This window comes from Hyperoodon ampullatus, assembly GCF_949752795.1.
Source record: "Hyperoodon ampullatus genome assembly, chromosome: 2".
Lineage (NCBI taxonomy): Eukaryota > Metazoa > Chordata > Mammalia > Artiodactyla > Ziphiidae > Hyperoodon > Hyperoodon ampullatus.
Genome location: NC_136915.1, coordinates 42,687,883 through 42,701,673, shown reverse-complemented (window position 1 = coordinate 42,701,673; position 13,791 = coordinate 42,687,883). Strand labels below are relative to the sequence as shown.

Sequence of the window (13,791 nt, the reverse complement as noted above, 5' to 3'; positions counted from 1 at the left end):
CGAATGGTCATCTTAAAAAGACCCACCTTCAAGGAAGGTAGTAAAGTTAGCTGGCTGGGTAAAAATCCCTGCACGTCGCTATCTATGTATATTATAGTCAACAACGACAGCTATGAAAGAACATTCAATGCATCAAAGGTATTTTTTTGTGTTTTTTTCTTTTTTTCTAAGCATTATAAAATCCTTTCCTGGTACACCTCAGGATAATCCAATGTTTTAATACTTAGGCAACACTGGCTTATAAAGTCCATGGTTGAATATAAGCCTTGAAAAGTTTGTTTCTCTCTCTTTTGTGTGTGTGCGTGTGTATGTGTGTGTGCGCGCGTGTGTTTTGTTCGTATATATTTATATATATATTTTAATAAGTAAGGATGGGAAATTCAGGACTTGTGGGCTTTGTTGGTTTTAAAGGAAACTTGCAACACTCGGTCTCCCAGGCGGTACCCGTTGAGGCTGGCAATGGCCATGGCTGCCTCATCATAGTTGGTCATGGTGACAAAGCCGAATCCCTTGCACTTGTTGGTGTTGAAGTCACGGATGACTTTGACGTTGTTCACTGCACCAAAGGGGCCGAAGAGCTGCCAGAGGACACTCTCGTCGGAATCAGGGGACAGGTTGTAGACAAAGATGCACCAGCCTGTTCCTGTGTGACCAGGGATGTTCATTCCCACAAGGCTTGTCATCCCGTCAATGGTGATTGGGGAGAACCTGGGGGGACAAGCAGAAGGGGGGACTGGTCCAGACATCAGTCTGACCGTGGATAACACACAGATGCACAGACACAGACACGGGGCAGAGGCCTGAGTGAGTGTTTGCAGGAGAGTCTTCAGGGTTTGAAAACCAAAATACAAAAACTAATGTCTGTGGCATTTCTTCTAATGGGAACAGTTAGACTGGCTAAGGCACATATATGCCAAGAGAAAGGCCTAGGTCAACTACTAAAAACCACGAAGAACTCCCAGAGCAAGTTTCTGTCATACTACCAAGTATATGTTCATAGGTATCCCACTCTGACCCTCACCCTCCCTCCCCACAATAGATCGTGAGCTCTTCAGAGAAGGGGCCCCACTTCATTCATCCTTTTGCTCTACTTATTTATTCAGTGGAGCCCACATGGGAATCTCACAGACATGACACGTAGAAAACACTCAATAACTGCTTATTGATTGAATAGGTGAATAACACTGGTGGAGGTCGATGCTTGGGACATTTCATTTATTTTTTAAGGCAGTTTAGGAGATGGCCCTAGAAGTGCTCAAGTCTACCATCTTTGCAGTCCCTTGACTTAACGGTTGTCAAAGATCTCTCAGTATTATCAGGCATGGAGATACATGAGATCTCTAGATATTATGGGCATGGAGATACACCCATTGTTATTAATCCAATGGGTGGCTTATGTTTCATTTAGCATTTATTCAAAAGAGTTCTGAAAAAAACCCTGAGCAATAATAATAAAGATGTATCACTCCTTGATGCTATATTATCTGGAATTCATTTCTAAGCGTCACAGGAGTGAGATTTCAAGTGGTGTGTGCACTTATATATCTTGATCACTGTACATCAGAAAAGCAGAAAACTGTTATTTGTCCTATTACAACTACTTTTGTATTAGGCTTCAAAATCTTCTTAGTTTTCATGTAATCTTGAAAAGAAAAACAATCCTTTAGATTCTATTCACCATCTGATAAAATATGTATGTGATTCATGATGAATGCATCAGATGAAACAATTAGGTTACCAGTGCCTACAGCAGAAAAAATATTTATTAACATTTTACTTTATACCAAACTCATACAGGTATTTTGACTCTATACACGGACTAGTATCTTGCTTTTCATTTGGTTAGGTTTTTTTTTTTTTTTTTTTTTGAAGTGGGGGATAGGAGGAGAGGAAGCAAAAACTGGGGAAGTGAATGGATAAAGTATCATTTAGGAATATTTTAAAAATATGCATATACTATTAGAGATTCAAAAGTCCTATGAAAGAATAGTTGTGTATCTAACTAAAATTTAGATAATCAAATGGCCGCTGAAGATATGCTAAACATAACGACTCAGCATATTATTTTTGGTATTGTTCACTACGTCAGTCTTCCCTCTTACTTAAAAACAAATAACAGGACAAAATCAAAAACATCATGGTACAGATTCTTAGAAGGGCAAACCCATGTCTAATCATTATTTGCGTTATTTCTGAACATTGTCTTCTCAACCTTCTCTCCTCCAACTGAGTCAACTGAGTCAACTCCTCCAACTGAGTCTTTCGGTTTATAGGTAGAGAACGGCTAAATATTGTAAGGCCAAAGTCAGGGCCAGCAAAGAGGTTTCAAGGAGAGCCTCAACTCTAGATGGTAATGTTACCTGGAGCACTTTGGTAGGAAGGACTCTGGATCCAAATCTGGGTTTAACAGGAAAAAGAGAATGCTCTTATCAACTTGTGAAGTTTACTATGGGTGGGGAACTGGAGGAGATGGCAGTGTGCATGCTGCATTGCAGTTGTCTTCCCTGACCTCATCTATGTGTAAGCATCACTCGCTTCACAATATTTGGTGCAACCTCACAAAAGTTCAAGAGGAGCAAAGGTATGGGACAGAGCTGGGAAAAAGTGTAAAATGCGTGGGAACAGGCAAGCAGTATGCTAGACATGTGGAGATAATTCACAGTTACCCTCATGGGGGCTGGGATTGAGATTCAAGAGGCTGGCACCCTGACAGTGAAGTCTCCAGTCAAGTTACTTTCTCCACTGTGTGCCAGTTTCCAGAGCAGGGTACCTACCATGCACAGCAAGTGGTGAAAGGCCTGCCTCATACAGGGAGTGTGACTTGGACTATTCAAGACCACATCTCTTTCCCTTGACTGCAGGAAGGAGAATTAAAGTGTGCAGCTCTACAGAGCAGGATGATGAAGATGCTATCTCCCTAGCAGCTCAGTGGGGCTTATCAAAAGTACACGTGGGAATCTCATGGACACAGTGACATAAAGCACCCAACCTCCCGAGATTCAGTTTTCAGACTAGGTCTGGAACACCCTTGTGACTACATTCAGAAAGTCCCCCAAAGCTTAACACCACAAAAAGGTTTTAAATAAAAGAAACAGCAAGTTTAAAACATACATACATATATAACCAAGGGAGGATTGCTAATAACTGCTAAAACCTGTAACGAAAGAAAACCCTGGTTGAGGTGCACACAGATACACTTCATTCTCAGGCTGGGCCCTGAAATGCACTTTGAGCTGGGGGCGGGAGTCATAAGGTCATCCACGCACTTATTCATGCTTTGGCCAGGGCTGGTAGTCCGAAATCTAATTTTTCCACTGACAATCATAAGATGATTAGCAAAATGTTCTAATTTGGATTTGCTGGAATCTGCCCTCTTAACTGAATCTTGGCATTGCTAATGTAAAACAGTTGCTTTGCAAGTTTGCAAAATCATCTGGCAAAGAGTCACAGACTTCCCTCTTAGGGGAGCTGCTCAGAGGACCAGATTATCAAAGGCTTGGTAGCTGTGGCACCTGAACCATAGGAGAAGCCCACCTGCAAATAAAAGAAAAAGTGAAACACACAAACACACTTTGTGTGCCCTAAAAGAAACAAAACCAACTGAGGTCTGAAAGTAAAAGAGAATTTGACATGCTGGTGGAAGAAAAAGGAAGAATTAAAAAAAAAAGTAAAGTTAGTGAATTAAAAAAAAAATTCTAGCCCCAGTCTGTGCCAACACGGACATCTGGCAATCTGTGGAGTTTTAATTACCTCTTTACGCCATAGGCCATATTAAGCAAATTGTCCAGCCTGCAAAGAGAAGGAGGGTCTCTGGGTTAATGCCTCACAGATGGCAAGATCGCTCAATGGAACTATTAATAAGAATGCTCCATTTTCAAAGAAGAAAAGCTCAAAAACTTTCCCCAGTGCTTAGGAGTCTATCCGCTGGTAGTTTCCCCTTTTCCTGCCTCCAACTAAAGTAATTCATGTTCAGGTCAATGCTAGAGTTTAAAGCAAGTGTCTAATGAACCTTCCTTTCTTTCAAGGTCTCAATTAATCCCACTCCCCCCACCTCTCAGAACATTTGTGAGGATTTTATTTTACTTTGTGCTGTGAAAATTTTTAAAGAGGGGTGGCATCTTAAGTTGTTCACCTTTTACTGTAATGAAATTTATGAATAAAGGTCTCTGCTTCAGATTAACAATATAAGCACACACATCATGCATATCAGAATGGATCTTTTTTCTTAGCCTGGCTACTTTAACTAAATCTTCTTACCACACACATTTTTTTTTTGATGGGGTGGGGAGGTTTGAGGGTTCAGATTTTTAAAAAATTAGCTTACTATTTACAACCTGAATACACCTCCCAGCAAACTGCCATTTTGTTATAATCTCCTTCACCTTCAGTATCTTACTTGGGGATAAGCTATTCACATCATGGGGCAGTAGTAACCATAGTTTCCACCATTAGAAGCCTGCTGGAAAGGTTTTTTACATAAATACTGCATGTACTCTCACACAAAATAAAAATTAGATGACTTGGACTCTTCATGAAATAATTAGCCATTTCATGTTCAGAGGGTCATGGGAGTACACTCCAGAGGCTGATTTTTCTCCTCCTTGTGGCTAGATGGAAGGGCCTACTATCTTCCCATGTGATGTTTGAAAAAGAGAAAGACCCTTTCATTAAAGGGAAGCTGGGACAGAAGTGGAATAAAATAATTATTTAAAATTATTATGGGTAGGTCAAGAATATTCTTATCTCTTGCATAACAGAGGTCGACTGCCTACATGGTCAAGGTTGGACTGCCTACATGGAGAGAAATCTGCCTTTCAGAAATGTTCCAGGAGAAGGGGAATGCCCCGCTGCACCTGGAGCGTCCTGGGAGGTTGGGTACCCAGAGGAAACACTAGTAAGGCTTGGACAAAGTCTTCCTCCTTGTCTTTCTGGAGTCTGCTGACAATGTCAGAGTAAAGAGAAGAGAGGATCCCCTCTACCCCCACCAACCCAACAGAGTTACCGGCAGAAGAAGGGGGAGGGTAGACCAAACCATTCCCCCTGGCAAGGATATGCCTTCTGGGCTGCTCTTTTCTTTGACTTTATTAAAAGCCACTGCCTTAGCTTTAAGTCTAAACTGCTGAATGTGGTCACTTATCTGTGATTAACTCTTGTTGAAACTGAACCTTCTTATTTGGTTAAATGCAGAAATTTTGTTTCAAGCAAAGAATCTGAAGATTAATCACGGTCACAGCGGTAGTTTGAAAGGGGGCTTAGAAAAGCATCTGGTTCAATCATCACACTTTACAGCAGTGGAAACTGAGATTTGGGGGCAATTTCCCACAGTGATTCCTAGAGGCAGAGGTTCTCACCCCGCCCCATGCTTCAGGGCTGTGGACTTCCCTGGCTCTTGTCCAGCACTCGTGTAGCAGGGCTCTTTCCCCTGTGGGCACGCCTACCTGAACCTCTGAGCCTGGTGGTGAAGTGGGCCAGGGTAGCGCCGGTTGGGGGACTGGTAGAGCTGGGAGAGCAGGGCCTGGCTGGACTTCTGGCTGGGGTTGTTGGCAAACTTCACAGTAATTGGTTCCGTAGCACCACTGGGCTTCTGGCCATTCAGCCCTTTGATTGCTTCTTCTGCCTCAATCCTCTTATCAAACCGGATAAATCCCACCCCTCTGGACACTCCTGGGGAAAGAGAAAGAGCCTTGGTAAAGAGTGAACAAACCAAACTGGTAAACATCTCCAGGAAGAGATGCGCTGGGTCCCATGGATTTCCTTGGGGACTCAGCCCACCTGCGGGGCCAGGGCTGAGCCTGGCTTCCTGAATCTTTCTCACCCATCAAAATGCACCTGCGTGCATTTCTGCCATCATGGCCCTGGACTGTGACTCCTACCCACAGAACACAGGCATCTTTCTCATCTGTCCCTTCCAGCGCCCCCACCCCACCACCCTGCTCAGTCCTCAGGTCTCCCTTTAGTTGCTGTAACTGATCACCCACTGTCCAGTTTCCAGTCCTCCAATGTGTCCACCACACCTGGCAACTAAATAATCTATTTGAAAAGCAAACTCTGACCATATTATACCATTTAAAAACATCTTTTATACTTTTTCTGTACCTTTTCAATTTTTTACCTTGTGCATGGTACCTATTCCTCATTGCTCCCCACTCCAAACACAGAAAAACAAATGAACAAAACCCACAAAAATCCCTTCCATAGCTCCATGCTGCGTACGGACGAATTCCAGACTTCTTGGCGTGGCATTTAATGCCCTTGATGATCTGGCCCCAACCCCCTGTTGAACCTCATGTCAGCCATGCTGAACTGCCAGATATTCCTTGAACAGGTTATGTTCTTCCTCAACTCCACGCCTTAGGGTATGTCCTATCCACCTATTCTACAGGATACATCCTATCCACCTAGCATGCTCTGTCCCTCCTTCTTGCCAGATAACTGCAAGTCATCCTCCAAAACTCTGTTCAAACATCACCTCCTTGATGGAAACTTCCTTCCCAACAGTGCCCACCAGGCACAGCACGCCTTCTCCTGAGCTCTTGTTGGGCAATGGACAGCCCTAGCAGGTACTCATCACACTGGAGTCTTGTACGGGCAGGACTGTGCCGCCTTCATCCCTGGTCACTGGTGTCCCTCTGCACAGCGTCTGGGGCAGAGCTGCTTTCAGTGAGGGTTTGTTGCAATAGTCAAATGATAAACACATGCTAAATGGCTCCCAGGGGGTGTTTTAAATTAGAGTAGGTGAAAACCTTCTGTCATCAAAAATGCAGCCTGGGGGTAAGGGGAGGGAGGGATAAATTGGAAGACTGGGATTGACACATACACACTACTATATGTAATACAGATTACTAATAAGGACCTACTGTATAGCACAGGGAACTCTATTCAATACTCTGTAATGGCCTATATGGGAAGAGAATCTTAAAAAGGGTGGATATATGTATTTGTACAACAGATTCACTTTGCTGTACACCTGAAACTAACACAACATTGTAAATCAATTGTACTCCAATTAAAAAAAAAAATGCAACCTGGGTGCCTTTCTTACTGACAGGTGGTGGTGGTGGTTGCTTTTCTTTATGATGGCCAAAGGATCACAGCACCAGATCCTGGGTTATCCCTGCACTGCTGCTAACTAACTGGACAGAAGTCACATGCCCCACTTTGGACCTCTGTTTCCTCATGTGTGAAATGAGGCAGTTTGAGGTTGCCTCTAACTTTACAATGCTATCATTGGAGACAGAGCTATACATATCGGCTCTTTTCACATACAAAAGTAATATTATTTGGTTGAGCGTTGAAAGAGACTTTGAAGGTCATTCAGCCCCACTCTCAGCCTGATGGCTGAATCCTCTTTACAACTCTGCCAAGTAGTTTAGCTGCTGCTGGAACAATTCCCACGATGGAGATCTCCTACTTCCCAAGATGGCCCATTTTAAATTTCGGCAGTTGATTGATAAGAAGTCTTTCTCTTAGGTCAAAAATCTGTTTACTCATGACCCATATCCTTTTCCCCAAGTAACCACTACCTCTCTGCTCCTATGGGTCACAAGGCACTGGCTGGTGACACTGAGACACAGAATAATGGCAAAAAAAATACTTAACCTGTGACTTGATCCACCAGGATTCGTGAGGTGATGATACGGCCATATTGTGAGAAAAGCTGTTCCAGTTCCTTCTGGGTCATGGTTTTGGGAAGGCCGCTAACGTACAGGTTAGCATCCCTGATTGAGGCAGAGCTTGGACGGGCATATGAGACCTAGGAAAAGGCAAGAGGTGCTAAATCCATTACAGGCAACACCCTCTGAGTAGAGACTGAGTCGACAACTGAGATGACAGCCCCGCGTCTATCATTCTAACTCACAGTGTCAGTTCAAATGACTCTGTAGTTCAGATTTTTAGCTACTTTTGTAATAGTAATGAGAACCAGGAGAACAGCAATAGAGGAACAAAAGGCGAGTTGGTGATAACTTAAAACAAATGCACAGATAAGGGTCTCTAAGTGCAGAACAAAACAGCTACTGTATGGCAGCTGTTAAATGCAGAACTACCCACGCATGGAGTTCTGAAGATGTACCTCCTGGATGTGGGTGTATAGATGATTTACTGTATCCAACACATAATAATCTTTGAAGAAACCAAAAAAAAAAAAACCCATGAAATTCTGCTCTGCAGATTTCTTTCCTTGCCAACCCCGCCCCACCCCCATCCCCTTCTTGAACACATAAAGGCGATCAGTTTCTCTGCAAGATTTTTTTATGTCCCATCTTTTGCGTTGTTCCAATCTGTTCCCACAAGGTCTGCTCTCACTGAATGACAAAGTGCTGGTGAAATGGGGCTGAATGAACATCTGCTTGCGAAACTGGATATGTGACCTTGTCATAACATCTGCAAGAACCAGTTGCCTTCTAACTTTGAGGCGGAGCAGATGAAACCACAATCAAAAAAAAAAAAATGAGGGCACGATGGAAAGGAGGGAGGGAGAGGGCAGTGGAGAGAGAAGTGAGCCTCACCGATGGTTAGAATAAGTTCGACTTTGTAAATCTGTCCTCCCGGATCTCCCAACTGCTTTTTTTTTTTTTCCCCCTAAAAGCTAACACAGAAGTGTAAACAGATCTGAAATTCCATCTGCAAGAAGCCAAATCTGTAGCAGTACACATAAGCAAAGCAAACCCCAGCAGTCATTAATTTTAGACTTTCATTTACTTATTTATTTATTTTTTAAGAAAACAACATCAGACGTTTGAAATATAATTTACAGCTAGTCTAACAAAAGCACTTTCCTGCTAAAGCTATTTCTGGGGCGGTTATGGCTCAGAATAGATGATGAAAACAGTCATTTCGGAGCACATCCGACAATGTTGGACAGGAAGGGACCTATATGCCTTATTAGCATTTTTTAGTTTTATTTAATTGGTATAACCAATTCACAGGACCTGCTAAGACTATAGGGGTGAGTGAGTGAGTATGTGTGTGTGTATGTGTGCTCTTCATACACAAAAGCATGTTTGCAAAAGGAATTATACATGTTAAACTGGACTTTTGGCATTAGGAACTGAACCTCCAGCAGGGAAGGAGACCTTGCACCTGAGAATGGGCCTAGCAGCGGATCACGCAAAGAGGCGTGAAGGATGAGCAGACACCCTCACCCATGGCACCCTCTCCCTTTCCATGCAGAGATGCCAGGTCCCCTTCTGGGTTCCACACCTAAAAATAGATGTTGACTCAACAGATAAAATGATGTGAGTGACTAACCTGTCTTGCTGGCCTCCTCCTGCCAATGGAGCAAGGCAGCCAGTCTGAGCATTTACCTCTTCTAGAAACTCATGGGTGGCCTCTGTAGGCTCCTTCCCAGCACATGGATGACATGCACAGAGGCCATTTCATGGAGGGTCCCTGTGTGTGTATCTGGGGGTGGGGACTGAAGGACCAAGAATCCCATGTGACTGCCAGGACAGGGCATCACTCTACACAAGGTTCTCCTACCCCTGTCCTTTCAGGTTATAACTTAGCAGAACTATGTTTTAGGCATGAGGAGGGAGCAGTAGGAAGAGGGAAATAAAAACATCACAGTGACATGTCTATGGTAATGAGGGTCACCCTTGTCTCACCCCTGCCAATTACTGACAAATTAATTGTCTGAATGATCTTCATGCTCCGCAAAAACATACCTTCCCACCTCTATGTTTTTTGTTCACAGGGAACATTTTTCCACCTACTTCCTCAGGTCCTAATCCTGCTCTTTTTAAGGCCCAGATCAAATGCCACCTTCTCTAGACAGCTTCTCCTAATCTTACCTCCTCCTAAAAACCCCCCTCGCAGTGCTCTCGATGAACCGCACCCATGGTACTTAAGCCATCTGACCTTGATTTTCCATCTCTCTATCTAGTCTGCTGAGCTCCTTGAGGTCATGGGTTGTGTATGTGTGTCTTATTCATCTCTGTGGTTCTAGATCCCAACACAGAGCCTGATACTTGCAGGCAGGGTGCTTAACACCCACTGAAAGAGTGAATGAACACCCACGGATCATAATGAATGACTTGGGCATTAATGGCTCTTTGGGTTAACTGCAGCTTGGATTCCTCCACTTAAGGGGATCGCTGAGAGCTAAGCATTCTGTGTTTTCCTATTAAGTCATAGCTGTGTTGTCCTACTAAGCTAAGAGCTAAGAGACATGTTTCCCATTCTCCAGTATCAGGGCTTGGAAGGACTAAATCTTGTTCGAGAACTAGATTTAGAGGTCTCTCTTAGCGAGCATTTCCTGAGGCTCTACTATGAGCCAGGCATAGTGCTGTATGCTGGGGATACACAACAAGCAAGAACAGGCATGGTCTCTTGCCCTAAAGGACTTCCAAGTCCAACAGGGGCAACAGGCAACACACAGCAGGTACTCAATAAATAAGTTGAATGGAAGAATGGTGCGTATATGGACCAATGATCATAATGCCACAAGATGTGTGCCATTCCAGGGCTGTATATGTGGGGCTGGAACATAGAGAAGGGGAGGCTAGTCTCCCTTTTTTTTTTTTTTTTGCGGTACGTGGGCCTCTCACTGTTGTGGCCTCTCCCGTTGCGGAGCACAGGCTCCGGACGCGCAGGCTCAGTGGCCATGGCTCACAGGCCCAGTCACTCTGCGGCATGTGGGATCTTCCTGGACCGGGGCACGAATCCGTGTCCCCTGCATCGGCAGGCGGACTCTCAACCACTGCGCCACCAGGGAAGCCTTAGTCTCCCTTTTAATTAAGGGTTAAAAGGGCCAGGAAGGAGATAGAGCTGAGGTGAGACTGGTGGTGATGCAGGTCGTATCACAGTGTGTGGTGGGGTCAGGGAGCCATGGCCTGATGATAGCCCTCCTCTGTAGTGAGGACAAAAGAGATGATGAAGGTCAAGGGCTTAGTGCAGTGCCTGCCTGGCACCCAATAAATGCACAATGCGTAGTAATGACCTTGATCCCCTTATTTTTGGGCAGCTAGAGCTGGGGTACAGGGGAGAGAAGGCTGGGGACAGATCTGCTAGGGAAAAGGAGCTGGAACTGGAAAGTCAATGACAGAACCAAAACCATTTCCCCAAAAGGGGATTCTGACAGAGGCAGAATCTCAGAGAGGGAGAATTACTGTGACAGACCCCAGTCACTGAGCAGTGACACATCCCTAGGGTGAACAGCACCTCAATCGTTCACCAAGCCTAAATCCCGCTTAGTTTTTCTCCTCTATTTGGAAACTTAGGTCTATTGCTCTCTTAGCTCCCTGTCTAGGAAACCTGCAGAAGTGGGAGGGGGCGAAAAACAACAGGAAAAGGATCTTCCCACATTCAACATCCAAATGCTCGCCCCAGTATCGAAACTTTTCAAGTTTCTTCATACATTTATTAAACCCTAACTGAGTGACTACAGGTATCAGGCCCTTTGTTAGGCTGAAACATTTCTAAAAAAATCGCTGACTTTTAGTCCCTCCAGAGAGTCCGCCATTGCTGGCTTATTAACCCTACTAGAGCCCGAGGCTTCCAACGCTGGAATAAGTGCCCTAAAGAACCCTGTGCCTCAGACCATCAGGATCCTGCTCACTTCTTTCATCCAGCACCTCTGAAAACAAGACTGGTATTTCTACGCCCGCACCCATCTTGCTCTGGAGCTCAGGAGCTGGAGTGGGGAGATGACCCTTCTCTCTCTGGGTAAGGGTGGCCCAAAGGCAGGTGACTGTACAAATGATCTTGATGGAAGATTTACGGTCAGTCCAAACTCCTTATCCCTCCCCATCCCTGCAGGCTCACAGTAACCCCTACTCTCTGCAAGACTGACAGTACAGCACAGAGCTTATGAGACATGGGTTGCTCCAGTACTCACTAGCTTTGTGACCTTGGGCAAGTAATTTGATCTTGATAAGTCTGTTTCTTTACTGGTAAAAAGGGGAACAATTCTCCTTTGATGGGTTATTGTAAAGAATTAAGACGACAGACTTAATGTGTCTAGCACATACCTAGAATTTAGTATCAACTTGGTAAATATTATTATGTGATGACTCAGATAGGCTTTTGTGGGTCAGTCTGGGACTAGCCCCCATTGGGACACACCTTCCAATTTTACCACACAAGCAAACATCTGGAACACTACCAGTAAGCATCTATAAAGCACTGTCCTCCTCCATCAGACTGGTGGGGGTCTGGATCATCCTTTATCACTTCGCAGCCATGAATTTCCTTTAGCACATTCCTACAGATTCCACTGCCTCACATCCACAAAGTACTTCCCACTTTCCCAAATGACTTTACAAGGCTGTTGTCTGCGGTAAGGCAGGCATTGTCATTCATCGCAGATGGGGCAGCAGGACCAGGGCTGGGGCTGCCCCTTGCGACACAGCACTCACAGGTTCCTTCACCTGCTCACAGCCAGGGCTTGGCAGGGTGGGAGGAACAGCACGGCCCGGGGAAGAGCTTTCCTGAGTCATCGGGCAACACCTTGGTCCCTGTCTGACCCGCCACGGTACAGAAAAAGAGAGCAGTTGCAAAGCATGATAAAGACAAGATCTTGAGTGCTATGAGGAGGGTAAAATGAGAGGAAAGGGGCTTCTTTAGGAAAACACTGGTATTAGAAGATGAGAGTTCATTCATTCCTCCCCTTCTTGAACTCTTACTGTGTGCCAGGCCCTGTGCTGGGAGAGTTTTTGCTTTAAGGGTTCCACAGTCTGGTGAGGGAAGTAATCAAACAAGTGGGGAGTGTAATACAGAGCGCTGCTCCTGACCGGGGGAGACTCGTTTCCCACACCCGGCGTTTCCTCCCATGCGGAGGATATGCCCCCTGGAGTAACAGTCCAGGCCTCTTTGTACCCCTGCAGCCCCTCTTCTCTGGGGAAGTGGGGCAGTGGCTCTGAATAGGCTTCAACAAGGGAAGTGAGCATGTGTGCCTCAGACTCTGCCTGCTTCCTCCCTTCTGGGAGCCAGATGCCAGCCGGAAGCCCACTTTCTACTCCAGGCTCTAAGTTCTATGGGAGCCGCCTATGCTCTCCTGTGGGGAGGCCTATGGGGTCCAGAGCACCTGTGACACAGTATGTCAATCTGTCAAAGTGTGGGGTTCCATGTTAGGAAGCCCATTGTGTCCACGGAATCCATCTGGGCCTTAATCATTAATAAAGAACTTAGGATTCCATAAGTTTTTCTCTTTTTGCCTTATCTCTCAATTGGTTTAAAACTTGGATGTACAAAACAGGGGTGTCATTTGTTGGGCCCTTTTGAATGACAAGGATCTCTACCACTAACCGGATGTTTTCACGAGCTAGGCATTCTATTCACAAAACTGCTAATCTCCACAACCATAATTCATGGTAAGGGGAAATAAGGGTGACCGGTGACGCTGGTGATCTCAGCAGAAAGCATTATCCTTGAAATCTGTTTCACAGAAACCTGATGTTGGAAGTGACCTCAAAAGTTCAGGGCAGGGCTTCCCTGGTGGCGCAGTGGTTGAGAGTCCGCCTGTCGATGCAGGGGACACAGGGTCGTGCCCCAGTCCGGGAAGATCCCACATGCCGCAGAGCGGCTGGGCCCGTGAGCCATGGCCGCCGAACCTGCGCGTCCGGAGCCTGTGCTCTGCAATGGGAGAGGCCACAACAGTGAGAGGCCCGCGTACCGCAAAAAAAAAAAAAAAAAAAAAAAGTTCAGGTCAGGATGTAAGACAGCTGGCCAACCACCTTACACATTTCCAAAGACAGGAAGCTCGTGACCTTACGAGGCATCCTCCACCATCACTGGCCATCACTGATTATTGGAAAGTTCTTCCTTCTGCTGAGTTCAAACCTGTCTCCCCTG

The 13,791-nt window shown here is 45.2% G+C and overlaps 1 protein-coding gene across 8 annotated transcripts in view; it reads right to left on the bottom strand.

Annotated features, from left to right (window-relative positions):
• Positions 1 to 380: 380 nt before the first annotated feature.
• The window catches only part of ELAVL4 (ELAV like RNA binding protein 4), a gene marked incomplete at both ends in the record, with an annotated part of 82,799 nt that continues 69,388 nt past the window's right edge, over positions 381 to 13,791 (bottom strand). For 4 of the 8 annotated variants that reach the window (XM_079696782.1, XM_079696780.1, XM_079696777.1 and 1 more), the window contains 4 exons: positions 381 to 708; positions 3,751 to 3,789; positions 5,439 to 5,664; positions 7,600 to 7,753. In XM_079696782.1, coding sequence (XP_079552908.1) covers positions 381 to 708; positions 3,751 to 3,789; positions 5,439 to 5,664; positions 7,600 to 7,753 — 747 coding nt within the window. Of the gene's footprint in view, positions 751 to 3,750; positions 3,790 to 5,438; positions 5,665 to 7,599; positions 7,754 to 13,791 lie in introns of all 8 variants that reach the window. The other 4 variants (XM_079696781.1, XM_079696779.1, XM_079696783.1 and 1 more) reach the window with 3 other exon arrangements.